This window comes from Meles meles, chromosome 7 (assembly GCF_922984935.1).
Source record: "Meles meles chromosome 7, mMelMel3.1 paternal haplotype, whole genome shotgun sequence".
NCBI classification, from domain to species: Eukaryota; Metazoa; Chordata; class Mammalia; order Carnivora; family Mustelidae; genus Meles; species Meles meles.
The window spans coordinates 91,523,792-91,542,635 of NC_060072.1; the positions used below are offsets into that span (position 1 = coordinate 91,523,792).

At 39.3% G+C, this 18,844-nt stretch overlaps 2 protein-coding genes across 5 annotated transcripts in view; one reads left to right on the forward strand and one right to left on the reverse strand.

Annotated features, from left to right (window-relative positions):
* Positions 1-242: 242 nt before the first annotated feature.
* Positions 243-8,634, reverse strand: LOC123947478 (gametocyte-specific factor 1-like). Of its 3 annotated transcripts, XM_046013722.1 has the most exons (8): positions 8,568-8,634; positions 4,816-4,911; positions 3,412-3,523; positions 3,043-3,163; positions 2,777-2,878; positions 1,758-1,824; positions 1,101-1,171; positions 243-352 (listed from the first exon to the last, which is right to left on the reverse strand). In XM_046013722.1, the coding sequence occupies exons 3-8, from the start codon at positions 3,502-3,504 to the stop codon at positions 339-341; spliced, it is 468 nt and encodes a 155-aa protein (XP_045869678.1). In that variant the 5' UTR covers positions 3,505-3,523; positions 4,816-4,911; positions 8,568-8,634; the 3' UTR covers positions 243-338. The 3 variants fall into 3 exon arrangements, with proteins under 3 accessions (XP_045869678.1, XP_045869680.1, XP_045869679.1); XM_046013724.1 differs by lacking the exon at positions 4,816-4,911 and having other exon boundaries at positions 8,568-8,620; XM_046013723.1 differs by lacking the exons at positions 4,816-4,911; positions 8,568-8,634 and adding an exon at positions 4,947-5,015.
* Positions 8,635-8,769: 135 nt separating this feature from the next.
* Positions 8,770-18,844, forward strand: part of NCKAP1L (NCK associated protein 1 like) — a 40,764-nt gene continuing 30,689 nt past the window's right edge. Inside the window, exons 1-5 of one of the 2 annotated variants that reach the window (XM_046012966.1) lie at positions 8,770-8,919; positions 9,989-10,099; positions 11,043-11,135; positions 17,686-17,742; positions 18,206-18,348. In XM_046012966.1, the coding sequence (XP_045868922.1) occupies positions 8,818-8,919; positions 9,989-10,099; positions 11,043-11,135; positions 17,686-17,742; positions 18,206-18,348 (506 nt within the window). In that variant the 5' untranslated portion in view covers positions 8,770-8,817. The remainder of the gene's footprint in view (positions 8,920-9,988; positions 10,100-11,042; positions 11,136-17,685; positions 17,743-18,205; positions 18,349-18,844) is intronic. The other variant, XM_046012967.1, reaches the window with a different exon arrangement.

Genomic DNA, 18,844 nt, shown 5'->3' on the forward strand with positions numbered 1-18,844 from the left:
TTGGAGTAGGAGAAAAATAACTGGAGGATAAAGAACCTGATTAAGGAATAGCATAGCTTACATGATAGCTGTATTTCTTTACTAATAAGGGAAATAGGCAAATAATCCCTCTAGGCTTTTGGTTAACAAATGAGGATATGAAAACAAGGAAGAATAAAAAAAATTCCAATGAAGCTTGTCATAGGAAAAATATTCTTTATTTAAATAAATAAAAACATTTTAAGATGCCAACAATGACTGGAGTTGTTACCTAAAACATGACAGTTAAGATTTCCCCCAATTTTAAAAAAAGACAATAAATTTTCTGTCTGCTGGCTCTTTAATCCACAGCTTCTCCATCAGTTTTTCTGACCTATGGGTAGAAAAAGAACATTAAGGTAATGTCATTTTGTAAGTGTTTTATTGGAAGCCCTAAGCTTGATGAGCATTAGTTGCATTTCAAATAGAGTTCTAGATAGCTTTTTCTCCACAGTCTGACTTAAAGCCTCTGGGACTTTCCCTGCTTTCTATTATGGGGAAGAAGGACTTAGAATAGAAAATAGACTTATCTTTTTTTTATTTATTTTTAAAGATTTTATTTATTTGAGAGAGAAAGAGCATGAGAGGGGAGAAGGTGAGAGGGAGAAGTAGATTCCCCATGGAGCTGGGAGCCCAATGGGGAACTCGATCCTGGGACGCTGGGATCGTGACCTGAGCCAAAGGCAGTTGCTCAATTGACTGAGCCACCCCAGCAGCCATTAAATAGGTTTATTTTTTTATTTTTTATTTTTAAAAAATTTTTAAGAATTTTATTTTATTTATTTGACAGAGAGAGAGAGAGATCACAAGTAGGCAGAGAGGCAGGCAGAGAGAGAGGAGGAAGCAGGCTCCCCGTCAAGCAGAGAGTCCAATGTGGGGCTCAATCCCAGGACCCTGGGATCACGACCAGAGACGAAGGCAGAGGCTTAACCCACTGAGCCACCCAGGAGCCCCAGGTTTATTTTTTTAAAGAATAGAAGTTTATCTAAGAATTTTTGAAGATTTAGAATACATTAGTGGTATTAGTTAAAGCTATGTTAATATTGTAGAACTAGGATATTCATTTTAAAAAGTTACTATACCTTTTCTCCAGGACTTATAGTTGTTAGGATGTTTGCCATCCATAGACTGTTTTTTTATGTCTCTTGAGTCACTGTAGGAGATGACCAAAAAAGAAAAGTTAGTTGGAGACCAGAACTAGAGATTTAGTCTAGATAACCATTCTATTTAGGAGATTTAAATTACTTTATCAAAAATGGTTGACATTATTAAAGGTCAGAGTAAGAATTATTGATTTTGTGCAAGCTTTTGTTTTATATAGTTCCTGTCCTCCTATGTATGTGGTGGGAAACTCCACTGATGGCTTCTCTAACTCTTAGATGTACCCTTCAGTCTTGTTAGGTTATTTCATGTAGAGTGTAGTAATTATTTTCCCTTCAAAGTTTTAGGAATTGGTTTTTTTATTCCTTGAAACTCTTACATAGAATTGAGAATCTTGTGTAATCAAGTCCTTAATGGATTCAAGTCCAAAGAGAGTCTTATGGAGGGAATGGAAGTACTCAGATCCCATGAATGCAGATCTTTCAAAATTCAAGACTGAAGTTTAGGCATTTGCCACAGCTATGGCCTAGTGGCCATTTCACGTTAAGAGTCAGACTTAAAAAAAAAAAAAAAAAGAGTCAGACTTAAAGGTATTTTGCTCTCTATTCCAATAACTTCTAGAAGATGATTTATCTTACCTTTCACAGACCAGCGTTTTTGGAGCAAATGTCTTAAGAACAAATGAAGGAGAATGATGTGTGTTATCTAGAAAGAAAGAGAGATGATGGAGACGTGATACCAGTACTAAGCATTTTTATATTGCTGCAGAGAAAGCCATCGGCGGTAGAGATTTGGATCTCCCATCCATAGTTGTTGCTGGGAATTGGCTGCTTTGCTAGGACTGCATTCTTACCAACTTGACTGAGTATGGTCATATGACTGGTTTTGGCCAATGGACTGTGACTGGAAGTATTTTCTTCTGGGCCAAGATGCTTAAGGGGGACCTGGACCTCTGCTCTCTTTTTGTGGCAGTTTGGGAAGCCAAGTGTGGAAGGTGACAGTCACAGGATGAAAAAAGCCTGTGTTCTCAAGGCACAATCCCCATGGAATTCTTGCACTGGGCTTATATACAAGGAAACATCTGTTGTGTTAAACCATGATATCAACACAATTTAAACTTTGTTAAAGGAACTTGTATTACTCTAATACACATATACATCTTTATTTAATATTAATCTATCTTGTGAGGTAGGTATTATTCCTTTTATAGGTGAGGAAGAGGTGTTTAAGAAGTAACTTTCCTTAAGGACTGAGCATATAGTCAAACCTTGATCTGACAGAAGAACTATTGAATTCTCTGTTTGTTATAACATGCTACATTTTAGAGAAAAGATATCACTTGAGATAGGATAAATCCAAACCTTTCAGACTACAAGTTTCAATTTATACCAATAATTTTTTCTGTGGCAAATGGCCAGATAGTAGTAAGATAAGATTCTTTAAACTGTTATAAGTGATCTCAGGTTTAATTAGACTCCCTTTTTGCTGGGTTGCCTCTTCAGAGACAGGAAATTCTCAGATTTATTTGATTGTTCTGAAGGATTTTGTGGGAGGAGTATTAAGACTTAATTTACTCAGGACTACAGTACTTAGCTACAAAGAACTTAGGATCCAAGCCTTCATTTAAAACTGGGTTCACTGGTTCACTCGTGCTCACCTATGTTCCAGACATCAGGGTCAAGAATCTGATTGGCAGCATTAGAAAGTTTTTCATTTGGTTCCAAACTTGGAGAAATAACCTTTGGAAGATTAAATGGCTCTGAAATAAAGCAGACCAGAAGTTATAGAAACAGAGTAGAAACTTCCTTTTGTTTTTCCGTCCTCTCATTTGGCTAAGACTTCTGTATGTATGAAATATGGGGGGCAGGGGGCAATAGCACTTGATGTAACTTATCTGCCCCTCAAATTAAAAACAAAACTTACCATCATCTACAGCAGTTCTATTGACACAGTTAGCCTCATGTTCCTTGAGCCTTTTGATTGGGACCACATGGCAAGCATTATATTTGCAGTTAGCCATCTTTTTAGCTATCTTTGGATTTTTCTAAAAGAAAAAAAGCTCTTGTTAAATGCCTATTATACAATGCCTGTATTCCACCCTCCATATCCTTCTGGGAATGCTTAAGACAAAAAATTTCCAACATTAAGAACTGCTAAGTGCTACGTATAGTCAGAAGCTTATTCTTGAAAACAAATGAACAAACAAACAAAAACTTTAAATTTTATATTCTGAGCTTATTTTCTCCCTCCACTGACTTAACTTTTTTTTTTTTTTTAATCAGGAAAACTTACCTTTCTACATGATGCCAGGTGGTACTGTAACCTGCTGGCTGGCATCCTGTGGTTTGGGTCATAAGGACATATTTCTAAGTCTTCTGGCTCCATGAGGCCTAAATAGTAAGAACTATGGGTTGGAAAAGAAAATATTGACATTTAAGATCAGGTAATTTTGACATAGGCCTACTTTCTGTTCTCAGAAGAAGAGTGAGAGATGTGGGTATCTTGCTATGAAAGTTTGGGATGACTAAAGCAATAGCCTCATCAATTAGATAATAGGAGAACTTCACTGCTTACATGCCTTGGAAAACCAAAAATTAATGTTTGCACAAATATTTTACTCTTCTAGGTTGTTTTGAATAGAATCCTTTGCCCTCAAAGAGAATATTATACAGGCAGGGCTCCTTGGAAAGCTCAGAGTACTGGGGTATGATGAAGTTTAACACCATCAGCTTGAGTGTTGAGAAAGCAAGCCTGGGGCAGCTGGTTCTTTTACTCTTCAGCGCTGCTCCCTCACATCTCTTTGCCAAATCTATCTAAATTAAGCTCTTTGTTAGGCAAGGATGCTACTTGTCAGATCGGCGTAGCCACTTTGGGGGAACAGGGGTTGGAAGAATGAACAGTACCATGTTCAAGTTCAGGCTACTTTATAATTATCTGAGAATGCCAGTCTGAAATCTCTAAAGTTGTAGGTATTAACATATGAAGACTCTTAGAAGAAAACTAAGAATATACCATCTCGAATCTGCCACATTTTACTGCCAATAGGAGGCCTACTTTCCCTTATGGCTAGCTGTCTTTAGCTATCCTAGCAGACATTCACTTCAAGGACTCCCAAGTTTCCAGGCAACAGCTACAGCTGAGATTTCTGCAAAGCAGGGACAGACTAGTCTGATGGGGGTGGGGAATCAAGGCAGACGAGCAGAAGCAGTAAGGATAGAAAAGTGCCTGGAAGAGCCCATTTCATTTCTGCTTTGTATCATGCCTAGGGCATAGACAAAGGGCACAGAGATAGACTGTTAAATGTCAGATTTTCCTGAGGGCATTTAGATGATTAAGTCTAGGGATTTAGACTCAGTACCTTTCAGAAACACAAGCCAGGGTGGCTCTTTAAAGCTTACGCTGCATATTAATGATAATATTAGAGCCATGAACACTTATTGTAAAGTAAATTGGCTTTCTGGGAAATAAAGGTTGCAGTATAATCCAATATTGTGTAGTTATCTTTAGATTCTTAAAGATAGTGGAAGAAGAGCTTTAATACTGATACCTAACTATCGATAGCTGAATATCCCATGTTGGGAGGCCAAGATTATAATGGAGGCCAATTTGGTTTAATACATGTTGGACTTACAAGAGGATTCCAGCCTCGATGCTACCTTGACTGTTAAACCGAGTCTAAACGCTCTTGAGTCCTACCTTATTCTTGAAGCAGCGACTCTCAAGAATCTGAAGGGAAGTGTCTGAATCTGAAGAGGCAAACAGTCTTTCTGGAGGTCAAAACAAGGCAAACAACTGAAGTTTGGGGAGAGGGAAAGCAGAGTGAGTACCTTTGTCAAGTGATGTGAATCAACTTTCTGTTCGAGCTACTCAACTCTTCTCCCACCATATGGTTGATGGTTTCTCAGAGGTTTGGAAGTTTTTGATGTCATAGTTAAGTCTTGAAGAAGTGGTTTTCAATCTTGGTTGTGCAAGAGAATCAGAGTAGTTTTAAAGTGACAGAGCTGCCAGAACTCTTGGACCAGAATCTTCACAAATGGGGTCTGGCTAACTGTGGCTTTAAAAGAGTTCCACAGGGGATTCTGATTTGTAGCCAGGGTTACTAGGCTGTGCTCTGGGGTAATTAAGCTGTCCTCAGGAGGGTTCTTCCAGTTTCCAGGCGGAACTACTGCATGGCCTTTCCAGTGAAATTTCTCTCAGGACTACCAGTTGGAATGATTGGTCCCATCTTTAAACCTGGCCTTTTTCTTTATGGGGTGCCAAGTAGAATTTCACAGAAAGTACGTAACCTCACTATATCTTAAAAAACCTGAAGTTTGGGGCGCCTGGGTGGCTTAGTGGGTTTAAAGCCTCTGTCTTCAGCTCAGGTCATGATCCCAGGGTCTTGGGATCGAGCCCTGCATCAGGCTCCCTGCGGAGCAGAGCCTCTCTCCTCTCTCTCTGCCTGCCTCTCTGCCTGCTTCTCTGCCTAGTTGTGATTTCTCTCTGTCAGATAAATAAAATATTAAAAAAAACAAACAAACCTGAAGTTTCACTTTCTTTCTGGCCTTCTTAATCCAGTGTACCAGGTCTTGAGCCAAATGTTTACAAACACCACCATATCATATAACCACTTCTACATGTCTATGAGAGATGACAACTGTTTTACAGATCAGGAAACCAACTCAGTGGTGATAGATATCCTAAAGTTACAAAGCTAGTGCATGTTTGGTTGACATTATTAATATTATTTGAGGTAATACATGTAAAGCCCTTAAAGTACCTGGTAAAGTAAAGAATGAGGTCATCACTTCACATGTAGTAACTTCTTTAATACACACAATATCTACATGCGATATGAATGATTCTTTATATCCTCTCCACTTGGCAGGCAGGGAGACTGGATCAGAGCTGCTGAGTGGTAGAGTTGGGATGTGGACTCAAGCTTTCTGGCTCCAGACCTGGGGTCTTTGCCTCTAAGTCATAAGGCTTAGGCCACAGGACTCAACAATATTCAAGCCCAAAATTCTGTCTGATGCCAAAATGTAGGCTTTTCTCATATACCAAGTACAAGGAAATGAGTGATTTCCAGGCTCCAGCAATCTTAGAGTTAGCTGAAGTGGCAGGGTAATATGAAAAGGCATATAAAGGTGGGACCTAATTTAATTTAGATGTGAAATACACAGTAGAGACCAAGTTGGAGTTCAGCAAGGGCTCAACTTAGGACTCTTTGAGTCAGATTCAGAAGATTGACTAGGATTTGGGTCAGCAAGAGGGAAAACATACATACATAAGAGTGAAAGGTAGAAATGAACATGGCACATGCACAGTAGACTACCAGGTTGGTCCCTGCTAGGTTGGGGAGTATATAGGAGGGAACAGGAGAAAACTAGATCAACTTTCTAGGGAGAGTCTTCAACAAAATTTTCAAGAGGATAAGGCATGCAAGTAAAAAAGATCCAGTAGAATTATACTAACCTGTAAGAAGGCTGTTGCTGTCCTAGGGCTCAGCTTCCTATGCTTTGGTACCCCACAGCTGCTCTTAATCTCCCCCATCAAGGTGAAAGACCAATAGAAATCCCACAAATGACTCTAGTAGAACCTGGGTTTCTTTGATAACAGCAGGTGATTCAAATCTTCCGGGGGGTCAGTAGTACCTTATGCCAGGTCTCTAGCCTTCTAGGGACTCTAACCAGTTAATAAACTGAAAGGCAGATTCTGTTTTCCAAAAATGTAAAGTTTCCATTAGAGATGTTTGAAATTTCATGTGTTAAGCACTGCTGTCTTTTTGCTTCTTTAAAAAATATATTTTTGGGGCACCTGGGTGGCTCAGTGTATTAAGCCTCTGCCTTCAGCATAGGTCATGATCCCAGGGTCCTGGGATCGAGCCCCACATCAGGCTCTCCGCTCAGCAGGGAGCCTGCTTCCCCATCTCTCTCTCTCTGCCTGCCTCTCTGCCTACTTGTGATCTCTGTCAAATAAATAAAATCTTCAAAAAAAAATATAAGAAGTATATTTTCTTGGGAACAAACATATTAAGTTTATGTATTTAAGTTTATTTAGGTTTCTGTATATAATAACACTAATCAACTCCCCCCAACCCTCCACCCCAGGATTTATTGGGACAATGTAAGAGCCCGGGATATGGCAAATGAGAATGACTGAAAAGCGGAAAAAGGTATTGGAAAGGAGGAAGACATGATGATAACTCAATGTAGAATTTATCTGAAGACCTTCTGCTTTTTGCCTTGAAAGAAACTTGAAAGTGAGTCTATTTTCTTGAGTTAGGAAGTTAAGGCCCGATTGGAATGGCAAGAATATTTTAGTGTTAAAATTCATTCAGTCTCCTAACATTTAAAATCTGCTATTAATTTCCCCTTGTTAATCTCAGTTAATTTGGTTCTTCATGGGGCCTATTTCCCAAGTTAGTCTTAATAATTCAACAAATAAATCAGCATATTTACTGAGTGGTTACTGGGTCCAGGAGGTAAGTGTTTCTCAGCATGTATCCGATAGAACATTTGTCTCAAAACTTTCCAGGGTACTTACAAATGCAGATTTCTAGGCCCCACTGCAAACCTCCCAATTCTGAATCTCAGAGGATAGGGATTGATCTCAGTTTCTTAAGCACCTTTAAGAAGATCAGGCACCCATTTGTCATATGGGTGCCTCGGTGGTTCAGTCAGTTAAGTGTCTGCCTTCGGCTCAGGCTCAAGTAATGATGTCAGGGTCCTGGGATTGAGCCCTGCATCGGGCTTCCTGTTCAGCGGGCAGTCTGCTTCTCCCTCTCCCTCTGCGCCCCCCACCCCGACTTGTGCTCTCTCTCAAATAAAAAAAAATAAATCTAAAAAAAAAAAAAAGAACTATTGTATTAGAGCAGTGGTTCTCAAACTTGAGAATGCGTTGGAATTACCTGGCAGGCTTGTTGAAACAGAGTGCTGGACCCTACCCTAGAGTTTTGGAGTCCGTTGGTCTGGGGTGGGTCCTGAGAATGTCCATGTCTAACAAGTTTCAAGGTGATGCTGATATGACTACACTTTAAGAATCACTATACTAGAGTATTGTGAAAGATATGAAGAAGTATTAGGTACAATTCCTATCATTAAGGAGCTTATGATGTAGTAGGGGGAGATAAGATATATACTTAAGAATATAGTGAAGAATATGGTGTTCTGTATAATAATTGACACTAGATGGGGCAATGAAGAAAAGTTAGGGTTTAATCTGGGCCTTAAAAGATGGTTAGGCCTAAGGTTCAGCTGAGAATAACAGGCAATTTCAATGGGGATATATAAAAGAGGAAGTAGTATAAAGATGTATGGGCGTGGGGTGGTCGAGAGTTTTTTTGTCCAGTGTTGAGCTTTTTATAGGACACTAGTGAAGGGTTAAGGCCAAAAAGGTTTGTACCAGGCTGTGGAAGAGCCTTCAAAGCCTGTCCCTTTCCCCTGCCTCCCCCCGCTTCATAGTCTTACCAAAACTGCTGCACCGCTAGAAAGAGGAAATGTCTGCTGCTGAGTGTGCAAGAGGAAGCACAAGAAGATTCTGAAGGTCTGTGAGCCATAATGACTGCTTTTACCCATGAGCCAATTGTAGAGGCAACAGGAAGACCAGCGCACCAACCAGGCTGTGTTCCTCCGCCCAGGGGGTGTCACCACCCAAGCTGAAAGTGTTTGGGGAGATTCGACATTGCTGTCCGGATACTCCTCTCTCTCGGAGGCCATCATGTCTTTGACCTCTGCCTACCAGCATAAATTAGCTGAGAAGCTCACTATCCTGAATGATCGAGGTCAGGGGGTTCTCATCCGCATGTATAACATCAAGAAGGTAAGCATGCACAACTGGACTAGTGCTATTTATTCCAGCAATAGTAGGGCAGGGGACCCTAAGGCCGGCAGTTCCAGGGGTTAGAGACCCTCTTCTTTCCCCACGGGTTTAACTGGCCTTCAGTCACTCGGATTATGTAGGCCAGCCAGTGCTACGAAGCAGAAGGGGAGGCTTTTTCTAGGTATAATTCTTGCCCTAGTGAGAGGGTCTGCTTTCTGTTGGGTATATGGGGATCAGAAATAATTTTGTTCTGAGTCACTTAATAAAGGTTTGGGGTCTAGAAGTCTGGGTCTCATTGTTTATTGCTGATCCCCCATACTCTGAAGACATCCAAAGTTGGGTCTACGGCAAAAACTTTTCCATGGAATTTCCTACAAGGAAAAAATAGATACAATATTTCAATAAAATATGGGTCGGTGCCTTCGGAGGTACACAGTATCTGAGAGTTCATGCTGTAGTTGTGTGTGTGTGGGTGTGTGTGTGTGTGTGTGCGCGCGCGCTTAGGATAGGAATTCTGGAATTGAGAGATGCTGGGGACAGGATCAAGCTAGGGGGAAGGAGCTGGCCTAGGGAAGTAAAGAGATAAAGATGGGCAAGAATGGGCAGTTTCTGGAAGAGAAAATAGAGAGAAGGAACTTTTGTGCATTTTGTAATAAAAATCACCAGGAACTTGGTTTCTGTGACCAATGTCCCCCACAAATGCCATTTGGGATGAGATACTTACATATGGACATTGTGACACACTCACCCTTGAAGTCTAACTCCCAAGCAGCTGCTTTTCTCACTCCTTCCGGCTTCAGCTGAGAGGCGGGGAGAGAGCTTCCTCTTAGCACTGGGGCCGAGCAGACACTGAACTCCTCTTGGTAAGACAAGATACCCAGGTTGTTTAGCTCTACTGATAGTTGGCTTCATGCCCTGACACTTGTTTCTCATCTACTGTTATGCTTTTGTAATGAATTCCCAGATTCTCTTTCTGTAAGAGAGACTGTGTGAAAATGAATGCATCAGGAAGAAGTATGTTTGAAGGGGTGGGAGAAAGGTAAAAATATGGTGTGTTTTATTGGTACAGACTTGTTCAGACCCCAAATCCAAGCCACCTTTCTTACTGGAAAAGTCCATGGAATCTTCTCTCAAGTACATCAACAAGAAATTTCCCAACATAGATGTCCGAAATAGCACGGTGAGAACATGGTTCCCCCTGCCCCTTTCTCTGAAATAACTCTACACTTGGATGGCTTAAACTTGCCTCTTTTGACTGTCTTTCTTAGAAGCTGGCAAGGGATGGAGTAGCCTTCTTTCAGTTTTCTTGGGCTCAGTTACAGAGCTTCAGGTTCTTGTAGTCTTGAGAATTCTGAGATAAGTTGGGATTCTTGCAGGGTAAGCTAGAGCAAAGAATTTCCTCTTTCTCCATTGCAAGATTCATGAGAACACTTTGTTCTTATAGAAGAAGACAGTTTGATCAACCCAGCAGGGTGCATATATTTTCTGCTGTTCCTGTTTCCAACTCAGAGTTTGTTTGCTAATTATCTTAGAGTTATGCATTTCTTGATCTTCTCCTTACTTACTTCTTACATCTCCCTTATTAAAAGCTCTAGATTTCTTACCATTGTACCTGTAGCATCCTCTCACTCTGCCTCTTTTGACTTTAATATAAATGGTAAGCCTCTTTGACTGAAAGGGACCTTGAAATTTCCTCTCATTTTGCACTCTGTATCTCGTCAGGATCACATGCTTCATTCTTTCTAGAGAATCTGCCCTGTTCAAAACCTTCAGAGCATCGGATATTTTCCAACTTTGTCTGTCAGTGTATTTCAAGCCTCTTCAAGATGTTTTCTGTAGGGGCGCCTGGGTGGCTCAGTTGATTGAGCGTCTGCCTTTCGCTCAGGTCTTGATCCTGGATCCTGGGATTGAGCCCCGAATCAGGCTCCCTGCTCAGCAGGGAGTCTGCTTCTCCCTCTCCTTCTGCCATTTCCCCTGCTTGTGCTTTCTCTCTTTCTGTTGAACAAATAAATAAAATCTTTTTAAAAAAGTGTTTTAGGTATAACTCCTATTCTTCTTGGGTTACTTTGGTCAATTGTCTTTTTATTTTGTGTTTTAAAATTTTTGTTTTGTGTTTCTCTCAGCAACATTTAGGACCAGTACATCGGGAAAAAGCTGAGATAATTAGATTCCTTACCAACTACTACCAGTCATTTGTGGATGTCATGGAATTTCGGGTGAGCTCTACCACTCCAGGTCCCCAGTGTAGGCATTATCCTTCAGAGGTTACTCCTTCTTTAGTAGATGTTCATTTTTTTTTAATTAAGATTTTATTTACTTATTTGACAGAGAGTGATCACAAGTAGGCAGAGAGGCAGGCAGAGAGAGAGGAAGGGAAGCAGGCTCCCTGCTGAGCAGAGAGCCCGATGTGGGGCTCGATCCGAGGACCCTGAGATCATGACCTGAGCTGAAAGCAGAGGCTCAACCTACTGAGCCACCCAGGCGCCCCTAGATGTTCATTTTTTAGAAAAGATTTTATTTCTTTATGTATTTATAACACATGAGTAAGGCGAGGGGCAGAGGGAGAGAGAGAGAGGGACTCTTTAAGCAGGAGCCCAATGTAGGGCTCCATCTCATGACCCTGAGGTCATGACTTGAGCTGAAACCAAGAGTCGGGCACTGAACCAACTGAGACACCCAGATGCCCCTAGTAGATGTTCATTTGTGTTGCAAGTTATACAATTGTGTCTGATATAATTATACTTCATTTAAAAGGATATGCAGGCTTATATACGTAGTTTCAGATATTATGACAATTCTCTTCCTAAATACTTCCTAAATACCTAAATTCTCTTCCTAAATACTTCCTAAATACTTTAGCAGATATCTAAGAACAAGAATATTTTCTTACATAACCCTAATGCAATTCGTGCACTCAGGAAATGTAACATTGTTACAATATTATTAGTTTTAATGTATAGCCCATATTCACATTCTGCTAGTTGTCTCATGGATAGTACATTGAATTTAGCTGTCATGTCTCTGTAGTCTTTTGAATAGTTCCCAACATTTTTTTTTTTGTCTTTCATGACACTGACCTTTTTGAAGAGTCCACACTAGTTATTTTTCAGAACATCCCTCAATTGGGATTTATCTGATTTGTTAATTGTTTGGTTGTAATATTTGGTAGCAATACTATATACATGATATTTTCTTTGAGTTTTAAATAATGAGCAGTACTATTTTTGTAAATGTAAACAAACTGTAAGAATTATTTGGTATGATGTTTTCAAAGGGCAAATTGAAAATGTATTTCAAAAGTCTTAAAAACATACTTTTATTTATTTGACAGATTACAAGTCGGCAGAGAGAGAGAGGGAAGCAGCTTCCCTGAGATCATGACCCGAGCCAAAGGCAGAGGCTTAATCCACAGAGCCACCTAGGTGCCCCAAAACATACTTTTGATGTACCAATTTTACTTCTAGAAATTCTTTTTTTTCTAGAAATTATTCTTAGAGAAACAATCAAAAGTGCAAAGATATGTAAAAGAGTGTACTCTTAAAAAAAAAAGAATGTATTCTGCTACATTACAATAGGTACAAGTTGAGGGGTACCTGGGTAGCATTGTCGATTGGGCTTCTGACTCTTGATTTTGGCTCAGGTCTTGATCTCATGGGCCCTGGGATTGAGCATGGCTTTGGTTCAGTAGGGAGTTGGCTTGGGAATTCTCTCCCTCTGCCCCTCCCCCCACTTGTACATGTGCATCCATGCATACGCACACACACATTATCTCTCTCTCTCTCACTAATAAATAAATCTTAAAAAAATAATGACAAGTTAATAACTGATGTATCCAGTATATAGAGTATATGCCTACAAATGAATATACAGCTGTGTAAGATGATAATATATATTTATGTCAATTGGCATAGAAAAATGTTCTTTGTATATTTGTTTTTTATTCTTCATATGTTCTTTAATGTAAAAGCAAATTATAATACAGTAAGACATAAGATGTCCCTAATATGTATATTTACCTGGATAAACATGCATATAAAGAAAATTTGAACTTCTAATGGGTGGAATTTTGAATGGTTTTAAACATTAATTAAAATCATGCCTGTTTGTATTTTCTAATTTTTCTGCAATGAGCAGGTATTATTTCTGCATTTAATAAATGACACAAATTTTAGCCATTTGAGCAATCCAAGTTTGTGATGGTATCATAGTATTTCTTCAATGATGCAAGAGTATGGAACCCTGCTTTGGATGCCCTGTATCTACCTGAGGGGCTAATCCAAGCCACTCAATACATAATGAAAAGAGAAGTGGGGCCACAGAAAACTGTAAAACCTGAAGGAAGGTCAGTTCAGAAGTTATTTCTTTATTTCTTTATTTATTTGAAAGAGAGAGAGAGAGAGAGATCACAAGTAGGCAGAGAGAGAAGGGGAAGCAGACTCCCCGCTGAGCAGAGAGCCTGATGTGGGGCTCGATCCCAGACCCTGAGACCATGACCTGAGCCAAAGGCAGAGGCTTAACCCACTGAGCCACCCATGTACCCCAGGTCAGAGGTTATTAATCTTGGAATTGAGAGTAGTGGTTAGGAAGAAGGTAGGCACTGGTGGGGGTGGTTGAAAGAAGGCTGGATTCTTATGAAGAAGTCTCTCATTAGGAAAAGCTGGAGTCCAGAGGGGATTTTAGGACACTGCTGGCTGTTGAATTGGTAAAGTTCTGAGCCCAAAGTGTATGGTATGGTTCATTTAGGGCAAGAGGGTTAATAGAGACACTGAGGTGTCGTACATTGTAAAGTAGATAGGCTCTGAGTTACCAGACAGACCCGGTTTTGAATTTTAGCTTTAATACTTACTAGGGGGAGCCTGGGTGGCTCAGTAGGTTAAACCTTTGCCTTCAGCTCAAGTCATGATCCTGGGGTCCTGGGATCAAACTCTGTGTTGGGCTCCCTGCTGAGGGAGCCTGCTTCTCCCTCTCCCTCTGTGTGCTGCTCCCCCTGCTTGTTCTCTCTTTTTCTCTGTCAAGTAAATAAGTAAAATCTTAAAAAAAAAAAAAGTAACAAAACAAAACACTTACCAGATATATGACTTTAGACAAGAAACTCTTTGAATCTCAGTTTCTTTGTAAAATGGGAAAATAAGATTTACTATGTGAGGTATTTGTGAGAATTAAATGAGATACTGCATGGAAAACATCTAGCTCAGTATTGAGCATATAGTAAGGTTAGAGGCCAACAAATATTAATTCCATTAACATTAACTTGTGGGAATTGAGCTGCAGGAAATTGCAGAAAGGCCCTCCTAGTAATTGAGGCCACATAGTGCTAGACAGGTTCAGAAGTCATGTAGTATAGAGGGGAGATCATGGGCTCCATGTTCTAATTCTGATACTATCCCTTACTAGTTTGTGATCATGCGCAAGTATCTGAACAGCTCTTAGCTTTGGTTTCTCCATGTGTTCATTTAGATAAGGCCTTTTGGGGAAGATAATATGGAAATATTTTTTCCCCATTTTAGAAAGTTTGACAAATGAATATACCTGTGTAGCAACCACCACAATGGCATATAGAAAATTTCCATCAGGCACCTGGGTGGCTTAGGCCATTAAGCAACTGCTTTTGGCTCAGGTCATGATCTCAGGGTCCTGAGATCGAGTCCTGCATCAGGCTCCTTGCTCAGTGGGGAGCCTGCTTCTCCCTCTGCCTCCCTCTCTCTGTGTCTCATGAATAAATAGATAAAATCTTAAAAAAATTTTTTTTTCATCATCCCAAATGTTTCCTGAGCCTTTTTTACCCAGTCAGTCCCTCCCTTCCCAACCCCTGGCCCCAGGCAACCATTAATGTGCTTTCTAGATTAGAATTTTCTTCTCTTTTCTAGAGGTTCACATAATTAGAATTTATATAGTTTGTATTCCTTTATGTCTGGCTTCTTTCATTCAGTATAATGTTTTTGAGATTTATCTATGCTGTTTCATGCAACTACAATTCATTTCCTATTTTTGTTGAATACTATTCCATTGTTTGGATACAATTTATTCATTTACCTGATGGACATTTGGGTTTTGTCCATTGTACATATATTTGGCTATTATTCACAAGATGCTATATACATTTGAGTACAAATCATTTTGGGAACGTATTTTTCATTTCACTTGGGTAAATAATTTAGAAGTTGAATTGCTAAATCAAATGGTATGCATGCATTTAATTTTATAGGAAACTGCCAAACTTTTTTTCCAAAGTCATTGTTCCATTTTCTCCTCTTGTCAGCAATATACTAATGCTCCAGTTGTTCCCCATTTTCATCAGCACTTACTATTATCAGACTTAAATTTTAGCCATTCTCATGGATATATGATGGTATCTTGTTGTTTTAATTTGCATTTCCCTGATGACTAATCTTGTTGAACATCTTTTCAATTGCTTATTGGCTATTTGTGTATTTGTCATGGTAAAGTATCTGTTCAAGTCTTTGACAATGTATTTTTAAAATAAAAATATATATACTCTTAGATCTAGGAGTTCGACCTTTGTAGAAATGAAAGTACCAATATTGCAAGAATAGGGAACAAGGAATAGGCCAGGTATTGGGAACAAAGCAAATGTCCATCAGTGAGAAAGGCTGAATTAATTGGCCATGCCATGGGGTATTATGTGGCCATTAAAAAGAAGTGTGTTAGTGTTCTACCAGATGGCTTGGAGGACTGTCACCAGGTAAGGTTGAACGAGAAAAGCAAAATGGCAAGAAGAGTACAGTATTATCTCAATTTCGTAACACAAATGATCAAAAAACCTGTCTCTCTCACTCTATTTCTCCGTCCCTCTCCCGGCCGTCTGAATAGGATTATATAAATAGGGAGAAAATTAAGAAAGGCCATACTGGATTGTTAAACTTGCTTAGCTGGGGGTGGGTACTAATGTCAGGGGGAGGGAGTAAAACTGCATATTTATTTAGGTAAAATTATGTATGGAGAGAAAAAGAATCGCTATCACACTGGAATGAGGATTAAATGAAGTATATATAAATTACCTAGTAAGTACTTAGCACATGGTAGGTGGTCTGTAAATAGAAATACGTAGAGAGTTGGGCAGTAGTTCCATTTGTTAATGATTAATTTCTGAGAACAGGAGATGGAATCCAAGAAAAACTGGCTCTCATTTCTGGTATCTTAGGAAGAGCCTATCAGAGGATGGGGGGAAATGGGAACCCTCTTACCTGGCTGGTGGGAATGAAGCTGGTGCAGCCACTCTGGAAAGTAGTATGGAGGTTCCTCAAAAAGTAAAAAATAGAGCTACCCTATGACCCAATTGCACTACTATATATTTACCCTAAAGATACAAATGTAGTGATCTGAAGGGGCACCTGCACCCCAATGTTTATAGCAGCAATGTCCAAAATACCAAAATAGCCAAACTATGGAAAGAACCCAGATGTCCATTGACAGGTGAATGGATAAAGAAGGTATGATATATATATATATATATATATGTGTGTGTGTGTATATAATATATTATATATATACCATATATAATATATATATTCCATTTATAATATATATATTCTAGTATACATATATTCCATTTATATACATATAAATGGAATATTTTGCAGCCACCAAAAAAATGGAATCTTGCCACTTGCAACAATGTGGATGGAACTAGAGGGTATTATGCTAAGTGAAATAAGTCAATCAGAGAAAGACAATTATCATATGATCTCTCTGATATGTGGAATTTGAGAAACAAGGCAGAGGATTATAGCGGAAGAGAAGAAAAAATGAAACAAGACGAAACCAGAGAGGGAGACAAACCATAAGAGACTTATAATTTCAGGAAACAGACTGAGGGTTGCTGGAGGGAAGAGGGGTGGGAGGGACGGGATGGCTAGATGATGGACACTGGGGAGGGTATGTGTTGTGGAGAGCACTGTGTATTGTGTAAGACTGATGAGTCACAGGCCTGTACCCTTAAACAAATAATACATTATATATTAGTTAAAAAAAATACAACTTAAAGCACCCCCCCAAAAGATGTGGGTTATATATACACTGGAATATTACTCAACCATCAAAAATGAAATCTTGCCATTTGCAGCAATATGGATGGAACTACAGGGTATTATGTTAAGCAAAATAAGTCCATCAGAGAAAGACAGTTATCAAAGATTTCACTCATTTGTGGAATTTAAGAAACAAAACAGAGGAGCATAGAGGAAGGGAGGGAAAAATAAAACAAGATGAAATCAGAGAGGGAGACAAACCATATGTGAGTCTTAACCATAGGAAACAAACTGAGGGTTGCTGGAGAGGAGGAAGGTGGGAGGATAGGGAACCGGGTGATGAACTTTAAGGAGGGCTTGTGATGTAATGAGCACTGGGTGTTATATACAACTGATGAATCACTGATCTCTACCTCTGAAACTAAGAATACATTATATGTTAATTAATTGAATTTAAATAAAAGAGTCTATCAGATGATCTTCATTTTGTAATCCTCTTTTGTGGAGGAAGGGGACATTGGGATGAAAAAGTAAAAGTCTCCATAATCTAGTGATGAACTGTGCCTGTGGAAACATGAGCATTTGGTAGGGTAAGTTTGATAGGCATCCACTGCTAGCTTTCTGAGAAGGAGCTCCTTCTATTCAGCAATGCTTCCTTATGTTATTTGGTGGCTGTTTAGGACCTATATAAGGGAAGAAATTTTCCCTTAAAATTCTAGTATTACATGTCATCTTCTCTTTATTCTTTATTCATTTTCATCTCCAATTCTACCCCCAGGATCATGTATATGAACTTCTCAACACCATTGATGCCTGCCAGTGCCATTTTGATATTGTAAGATTCTTGTAATTCTCTCCTACCCTCAGAACCATAGAAAAGGTCTTGGTTGGGACAGTGTAGGTTGGGAAGGGACTGGAGGAATGGCTATTCCTTCAGGATTATAATATGATATACTGTATTATTCATACTAGGATTGTAATTCTTTTATATCAAGTGTTAAAGCTAAAGCATATTTGTATGTATTAAGTAAATCAGCCATATGATTTAATATAAAAATGACAAAAATGTTCTTCTTGCCCTTCTTCTAACCTCCAGATGCTACCATATCTCCTGGCCTTTTTGTATCTTGAGCTCACTTTTAATCCTTTACTATTGTTCTGATTTTCTCCTTCTCATCCTGCCAGTCCTCCTTCTAAAGAAACCCTCTCAGAATCTCTTTGGCACTATCTGGAATGGTTGGTGAATTAGGGGTTAATTGGCATTGCTGTTCTTGGGTTCCTATGTATTTTCCTTGTAGAATCTCAACTTTGACTTCACTCGGAGTTACCTGGACTTGATTGTGACTTACACCTCAGTTATTTTACTTCTGTCACGGATCGAAGACCGCCGAGTCCTCATTGGCATGTACAACTGTGCCCACGAGATGCTGCATGGGCACAGGTGAGTGAATGGGATACAGGAGATGAAGAATCTTGTACATGGTGGTATGAGGTACAAGGATGCAAAGGAAATAGAAGCCAGGTTTTTTCATTTGAGAACCTGTAATCTACATGATGACCCAGGCAAAAAAAACAAAAAAAACAAAAACAACACTTAAAATACTTTTAATGGCATACTTCAACAAGTGCACTGCCCGTTTACATATAGTTAACTCTTGAATATCTGTTAGTGGATTATCCGATTTGCATTGTCTCTGATCAGGTTTTAATCCTGGTCTGGCTTCCACCATGCTTTTCAGGTTATTGCAAAAGGAAATGAAAGTTGTTTTTTGTTGTTTTGGTTTTTTTTTTGTTTTTAGTATTGGTAGGAATAATATCAGCAAGGTAAGGCCATTAGAGGTAAGTAATATATGATAATACATTTGAAGCCAAGTATAAATGGATTTTGGATTATCTGAAATTCTGTGCCCCTCCATTAGTGCAAATAAAAGTATTTA